General features: G+C 37.9%; 1 protein-coding gene across 1 annotated transcript; it reads right to left on the bottom strand.

Annotated features, from left to right (window-relative positions):
* Nucleotides 1-962: 962 nt before the first annotated feature.
* On the bottom strand, nt 963-1,457 carry LOC147962971 (uncharacterized). The gene is made up of 3 exons (XM_087531276.1): nt 1,348-1,457; nt 1,184-1,259; nt 963-1,094 (listed from the first exon to the last, which is right to left on the bottom strand). Exons 1-3 carry the CDS (start codon nt 1,455-1,457, stop codon nt 963-965), a joined length of 318 nt encoding a protein of 105 aa, XP_087387402.1.
* Nucleotides 1,458-8,300: the final 6,843 nt, after the last annotated feature.

Genomic DNA, 8,300 nt, shown 5'->3' on the forward strand with positions numbered 1-8,300 from the left:
CATTGCCAAATTACTAGGAATTAGTGATTTGTTGCATTCACTAGTAGTGGTTCAGCGTACAAGGCAGTGCACAAGCACTTGCTCAGCTTCCATATTTACGAAAGATTTTAGATTGCTTCTTAATTGCAAGACACCTAGTTAAAGAATCCTCGCTGATTCCGTATTAAAAATTGATGTGTGCTATGATCGTCTGACTTACATTTTTTATTAAGAATTGAACTGGGTACTAGCACTATAGAAGGTGTGGATATTGGTTATTTGCAACGACGAGAAATGTAGTGAGCATGGCGCTGGTAGGGTTAGTTGAGAATAATAACGTAAAATAGTAGTGAGTATGGCGGTCCGGTTTGCATGGATGCGTCAAACCCACAGCAGAGCAGTTGCTACCCTCTGAGCCCGCCATGATATCTGTGGCGCCATTTAGCTGACCCGTGTCGACGCGCAGTTGGCATTTCCCTAAACCGCAGCACACCATCCGCCGAATTTAATGACTTGTCGGTACGTAAAATTTTAAGTTGATGTCATCGAATATTAAGTATATATCTGAGGTATGATATGCTATGATGGCCAAGTACTAGAGGAGAAAGATTAGTGTATGTATGAAACTGAAGGTAATATTCAGATTTTGTTTTTATTGGAGTATGGGAGACCCAAACGAGTTGAATTGTAAATCCGAAATGGAGGAAATAATTGTAGTCTAATTTGTATGAGGCTTCGTTTAAGAATTATACATGTCGGCGCTAAAAAGTGTGACAACAAGATATGTCCGTGGGAATCTGGATTGACAACATGATACCCAAGGAAACGTATGAACGGATTGACCAATAATTCGGCAGTTGTTCTGGCATAAAATGAAGCAAATAATTGTACTTATTACATATAATGTTCACTACTTTGTCCCAAAATGACAGCTAGTTCGATATACTTATGTAAAATATGAAATAAAGGTAATAAGACCGTCTTCATTTCTTCACGACGACTCCATCCTCGTATTGCCTCACAAGTTGTTTGACGAAATCTGGAAGTGCCGCTACATTATCTCTGATGGTAAGAATGTCCATTAGAATGTTGGCCCTAACATTGTCCATGCAAGTCTGTGTTGAGGATAGGAAGTAAGTAATGCAACACGAGGATGATAGTTTTTCAATGGAAATTATTGTAAGAAAAATTATGGATGGCTTACTGGATTGAGCTCTTTGGCGACTTCTATCCCATTCCAATTCTTCATGAACTCCAAAGTATAAACACCACTCTCAACCCTGCATAATTGGATGTAACTGGTATATAAATAAACAGTTAAATCTTGAACTATCATGAGATGTAAGGTTATCCAGAAGAATTTCTTACTCAAATCGGTGTCTTGGCACAACAGGTTCGTTATAAGCCCATGTAGTTACATCTTCTTTCCAGTCACTGAAGAAGAGGGTCAAGCATTGTTGCATGGCAGAAGCCAACATAGGTACAATCCAAGTATGTCTACTATATTGCTTAATATCTGCGCTAATTTTAGTCTCACTAGAGTCAAGGGTGTAAATAACTCTGTGACGCAAGTTGAATGTATAACAAGACCAGTGTTTAATGTCGCATAGGGAAACATGAATCTGCATTGACCATATACCCGGCCGTTAGACAAAGCACATTAATCTAGATTAGCGAAAAAATGTACTTGTATCTGAACAACACTTACAGTTTCACACTTGGAGACGTTGTACTTGAGGTGCGGACCAGTGAACTGTTGTCGAAATAATTCCGCGTTCCAACAATCTCCACCAGCAATTGCATGAACCTGCAAACGTCTTCCGTAAATAAAAGTTTGGGTAATAAATCCAAATTTTACGGAGCACGATAACGAGATAACTAACCCCAAAATCAGGCTCAATAAAGTGGCGCTTTCCATAAGCGTCAGTTTCCCCGTACATTTCGAAATCCAGTTGAATGAGCCTTCTAGTGTAAAGACTCATAGTTGGATATTCAACTCTGTCATTGCCTTCAATGAAATTATGGATGTCTGTCCCCGTTAGTTTGATCGCAGTTGGCTTGACATGAGCTACCCAAGTAGAGCTATATGTAGGGGATAATTAATAAACATTGTGAACTTCATAGGTTACTATACTACCAAAAAATTTATGAAAAGTTTAAATACCTGGATACATCTTCAATCTGATAGTTCTTAATCCAGTTAACTAATACATTCATCACGTCTTCTGGACAGGAATGTACAGCGGCCACGTTGCCAAATGGAGAGTTAATAGAAGACTTGAAGCGCTGACGATGAGGTTTGTCATGGGTAGAAAGACTGAAGTCCAAGTGTTTGGGTTCAGGGTACTCTCGTTTTATGCCACACACATGCTTTAGTTCCCCTTGGCTGTTCTCAACGTACATGTCTTGTAGAATAATGCAGCTAGATGCTGCTATCTCACGTGACATAGAACGTGGTGAGATGGAACGACGGAAGTCCGTAGAATCTGAGAAAAAATGTAGGAAAAGTAATTAAGAAATGTAGATGAGAAAGGAATGAAAATGTATGTAACTAATACCTTTCTTTGGTTCTTGTGCTGGTGTCAGGTCAATGCCGAGATCAAAAGAGGGTGGCTCTATATCGCACAATGAAGGACGTGGGTATGTTTTGTTGAGGTTTAGGCTCGTCTCTTCCTCACCCTTAACCGACCGATTTAAATCGAGTGATCCATTGTAACCTGGTGTACTCATTGTTGTAGATGTTCTGGCATGCAAATTATTTGCTGCGGGTATGTTGGGCGTAAATTGCATATGAGCTAGAGCTGAAATGAAATCAGTAACCATTACTTACTAAAATTGCTATTCGTCATCCATGAAAGTTTCGAAAAATACCTGACGGATGCTGCAGCTGAACATGAGAAGGTTGACGAAATACATTGGCGCAGGAATCCATATTTCCATCTGACAAATTGTCCCCTTGCAGGAATGCTTGCTGAACTATCTGTAAACATATATTCACAACGTATTGAATTGCAGACACTATGCTAAACGAGTATAACTAGACAATTATGAAAATACCTTGCTATTATCAGGATTGTTATCTGATGGGACAGAAGCACTTTCAACTCGAAAAGCCGACATCATACCCACATTAGGTCTGTTGTAACAGACATCACTTCTTGGACGTAGCTGCAAGAAAATAATGCATGTAAGGACATAAAAATGAAAATAAAAATGACTAAATAGGTCCTAATTCAATATGATAGACAGACTATAATGTAACAATCAGACTGTTTTCTACCTTCATCATCCCAAACTGGGTTGGCTTGTACTGATTCTTCTCTTTGAGGTCCATACTCATTCTTACTTTTATTGCGTGTTTATCATACGCCATAATTCGTGGGAAGCAATCATGCTTGAGACTCAGCGGACCCAATTCCAAGTTGTCCAAGTAGAATATCTGAATGTAGAATGTAATTATTAATTCAAACTATATGCAAGATGTTTATGCAAACTTAATTTTGTTAGGTAATGTAAATACCTGCAGAAATATGACACATCCGTTTATATACGTGGCTTTTGTGTCATCACTGAGCTTGTTGGCCAATGCCCGTGCTGCTGCTATAATGTCATTGACGACATACCTCGCCCAGTTCCAGTTAGGGATGTCATCTAAATTCTTGAGCGCCATAAAATATTTAGGACATATATTGTCCAACAAAGTTTGTGGCGCGAGAAATTTTGTCATCAAAAGAAGAATGAAGGCAGTCTTGAAGGCAGCAATTTCCTCATCCGACATTGGTGCTTCATGTTTCTTGCTTAGAATATCAGTGAGTACACTTCTCGTGATTTTTTTAAACTCCGGGACATTCAGTCGGATGCATATTACATTTTTTATGTGACTGACTTCTTCCGTGGAAGGAATTCGCAACTCCTTTCCCGAGAATGGGATACCCAGAACTTTGTGAACATCACCATCAGTGAAGTGCAGAAGAGTTCCATCACCCATTCTAATTGCTATTTCTTCAGTGGATACCCTAGATAGAAGGTTGTGACTAAATTCCCGAGAGTTTGTGATTTCCGGTAGTTTCAAAATGCCGTCAAACTTCATTTCAATGACTAAGCGTTTCTTCTCATCGTTAAAATCTTTCACAATGGACGAAATAGAAATGGGTGTGCATCTAGAAACCGGCGCTACGTATTTAACGGGAAGTGATGTTGACCTAACCGGTGGCTCCATAAAGTCATCATCATGAGCTGTAGTGGCAGCCATCTTGCCACGACCAACACCAACAATTTTCTTTCTTCTAGCAGTAGCACACCTTTGTAACCTGGGCATGGATATACCTACAATTGGAAAAGAAAAATGTAAATTGCGATGGAGAAAAACGACCGCAATCGGCGACCATGGAGGTGACACTGGCTACCATGGCCAAGCTATACGAAGGGAGAGATGATCACCTGGTATGCTCGTGTGAAGATGAACGATGGACCAATGATGATCTGATGCTTGCGGAGAGGACGAACTAAGGAGAGGTGAAATCGGCGGGGAGTAGAAAAAGAATCGGGGAGAGTGGACCACGTATAGGTATGTAAAATGCGTGCTGGATGCTTTGATTTCGTCCAGCTTTAATTCGTCGGCCAAATTATGGCAGTGCATGAGCCTTTTTTTTGGGTAAGCAATCAAATTAGAGCGCAACCTTTATTTTTGGAAACAGTCGAATTAAATATCAACAGAATAAAGCGAGACATTATGACAGGTCCTAAATGATCCGCATGCAATATTTTTGGAAGGTGGAATCGTGTACTTTTTTCAAATCTGTGATCTTTTAACATTTACATACTTTTTCCAAATCCCCGTATTTTCCCAACTTTGTGTAATTTGATCAAATCCAAGTATTTTTCAAAGCCATGAACTGGTTTTGAAATTCGCAAACTCATTTCAAATCCACATGCTTTTCAAAGTCTGCATTTTTTTCAAATCCGTGTTCCTTTTATAATCCATGAACTTTGTTTGAAATTCACGTACTTGTTTCAAGTTGAAATAATTTTTGAAATCCACATATTTTTGCATAAGAGAAGTCCACATCGGCGTACTTTTTTCAAGTTCGCATAAAATTTTCAACATGAACTCTTTCAAAAAAATGTACCCGAATATGAAAAGGTACATCAATTTAAAAAAATTAAATGAACTTAAAAAACTAAATGAACTTTAAAAAAATACGCATATTTGAAAAAGTACATGAACTTGGAAAAAGTACGCAGATTTAATAAAAAGTACACAAATTTAAAAAAGGTTCACGTATTTGAAAAAAGTAACCAAATTTGAAAATATTACGTGGACTTGGAAAAGGTAGGCAAATTTGAGTCGGAACGGTCAAAATCTGGGTGGGACAACACCAAAACCGGTCAAAACTGTGATCAGGGATGAATCTTGTCCGGTTTCAGGAGTTAAGGGTGCAAGTTGTCCGGTTTTGAAGTTGAATGACTAAATCTAGACTCCGCCAAGAATTAAGGGACGAAAAGTATACTTTTCTCGATATAATATGATGTATATCGGCAAGATTTGATCGTTTCAAAAGTTTGTATGACCATAAGAAAGTCAGTTCAATCTTCTAGTGTCTGATGGCTTATATTCACTTTACATTACAGGTCCCCAACGGGCATGTTGCAACGAAGGGAGGCCGGCACCGTTGCAGTTTGGGATAAAATAAAAGTAATGGCCGGCCGCCCTTGATTGTGAAGTCCAGGTTGCCGGCCGTGCGCGTCCGGACTCTCGTTGTCAAATGCTTGTCGTCTTCATCTTCGCCCTGCTCTATGTGATTCCTGTTTTTTTTTCTCAAATACGCACAAGCATGCGTATCATATATTCATAGAAGAAAAGCCAAGACGGTTGATACAACGCCTTTCGGCAATGTGCCACCCCGAGAGGTTAACACCCACAATCACCGTGACAACATCGGCAACTAACACCCTTGCCCAAACTTAAGCCGGTGTATTTAATGTTTTAACGGGTTGGGCAGCTGTAAACCCGATATACCTCGATCGGATGATGAGTTGATCGAACGGTTGATACTCTAGATGCCCAGGCACCTAGGTGCCCCAAACAATTTACCTATATATATATATATATATATATATAAAATAATGTAAGGTGCGTTTTTTCAATTTTTTCATCAGTTCACCGTCGAAATTTATTTGTCTATCCGTGGTGGTACTAATTTTATGTGCGCACGTCTATTTTTTTAGCAATCTAGAATTCTATAGTTGGCCCGCACACGCTGTCGCTCGGCAAAGCCAGCCCACTTATTTGCCTGCCCATGTAGCCGAGAAAACTCTTTTACTCGCCCTGTGCGATAGATAGTCTGCAATCGCACAGGTCGCCCAAGACTGGGCCGGACCGTTTTGTTTGTCCGAGCAAACTTTTTGTATTTTTAATTTATTTCGTAATTCATAATTTTCAAAAAAGTTCAGAACTTGAATTTTTGTAAAATTTCCGATTTCTTTTTTGAGTCACAATATTGTCTTCCCCTTTTAAAAATGTTTCAAACGGTAATTTGTTTTCTCGTTCCGATTTTTTTTCATATCCATAAATATTAAAAAAAATGTTACGGTTTTAAAAACATGTATTTAAAAAATATTCGATTGTAGAAATATATTCTTGTTTTAGTAAAATGTTCACATATTTAAAATAATGTCTGCGTATGTCTATTTATTTTTCGTAACATATTTTTCAAATTTATTTTTACATCCGAGGTGCTACTAAATTTTTGTGCATATAGTCTATTTTTTAGCACTCCAGAATTTTATACATGGCGTGCACAGGCTGTGCCCAGCAAAGCCTTTCCCATGTAGCCGCGAAAAGCCTTTTTTTCACCTTTGCGGTAGATAGTCGGCCATCGCACATTCGGCCGAAGACTGGGCCGGCTCGTTTTAGTTTTCCGTTCAAATTTATTTGTATTTTTACTTTATTTCACAATTCAAAATTTTCAAAAAAATCAGAACTTGAATTTTTGTAAATTTCCGGATTTTTTAGTTACAATATCATCTCCCCCTTTTGAAAAATGTTTGGAACATTAATTTATTTTCTTGTTCTGTTTTTTTTTTCAAATTTATAAATATTCAAAAAAGTTGGGCTTTGAACAACATCTATTTTAAAAAATATTCTATTTTTGAAATATATTATTGCTTTACTAAAATGTTGACAGGTTCAAAATAATGTCTGCGTTTGAAAACATATTTCATAAATTTGTTTGAATGTTCAAAACAAGTTCCGTTTTCAAAAGTCGGTCACAAATAATAAAATGTTTGGGTTTTGATAAAAGTTTAATGTCTTCAGAAAATTATGTTGTTTCAAATTTTGGTCATGTTTTTTGCAAGATGTACGGAATATTATAAAATTTGTTGGTAATTAAAAAAATATGTTTTCAAGAATATTCGGGTATTCATATTTTAAAAAAGTGAAAAAATATTTGAAATCTGACGTTGCACTTCGATTTTTGAAATATATTGTTGTTTTAGTAAAATGTTCACAGATTCAGAATAATGTCTGCGTTGGAGAACATATTTGATAAATTTGTTTTGAATGTTCAAAACATGTTCCGTTTCCAAAAGTCGGTCACAAATAATAAAATGTTCAGGTTTTAATAAAAGGTTCATGTCTTTGGAAAATGATGTTGTTTCAAATTTTGGTCTTGTTTTTTGCAAAATGTATGGAATACTATAAACATTGTTCGTAATTTTAAAAAACCACATTTCCAAGAATATTTGGTAATTCAAATTTTTAAAAAGGTCAAAAAATGTTTTAAATCTGACGTTGCACTGTCTTCTTAATTATTCGCGCCGGCCATTGCTTACCAGTAGGCGTTTATTGCCGTGGCTAGTGGCACACGATCGAATAAGGTCATGTGTTCGATCGTTCAACACGTGGATTTTTGGATTATTACTCGTGCCTTGCAAACACAGCTTATTTCGGTGCCAGCCAGTGGGCTGGCCCAGACAAGAACTGTTATGAGTCTCACGCGCTATTTGACGCAACAAGCATCATATAGTAGCTCCTACGCAGCTGCCCTAAGAAAAGAAAAACATATATGTATAGATTTTGTTCCATCCATTCCGTATGTAGTTCCCTATTTTTATTGGATATTCCCCGGATGGGCCAAACTGGACCTACCATGTATTTCTTTTTTCTGTCGCACAGATGAGCAGCAAAAACCAAAGTACGCAAGGGGAATGGACTATGAAAAAAAAGGTATCAGTTGGGTGGTCGCCGCCACGCTGACCAGCCCCACCACTATCAAGATCTGGCGCTCCAAAGATGACCCGTGAGAAGACCGCAGCTC

This window comes from Triticum urartu, chromosome 6A, assembly GCF_056163025.1.
Source record: "Triticum urartu cultivar PI428250 chromosome 6A, HENAU_Tu73, whole genome shotgun sequence".
Lineage (NCBI taxonomy): Eukaryota > Viridiplantae > Streptophyta > Magnoliopsida > Poales > Poaceae > Triticum > Triticum urartu.

Bases quoted from the DNA above. Each gene is read 5' to 3' on its own strand.
- LOC147962971 (XM_087531276.1), bottom strand. From the start codon at position 1,457: ATGTTGGCTTCTGCCATGCAACAATGCTTGACCCTCTTCTTCAGTGAC. The intron at 1,260-1,347 runs GTAAGAAATTCT...CCAATTATGCAG, and splicing joins GTGCCAAGACACCGATTTGA to GGTTGAGAGTGGTGTTTATA. The intron at 1,095-1,183 runs GTAAGCCATCCA...TCCTCAACACAG, and splicing joins TCGCCAAAGAGCTCAATCCA to ACTTGCATGGACAATGTTAG.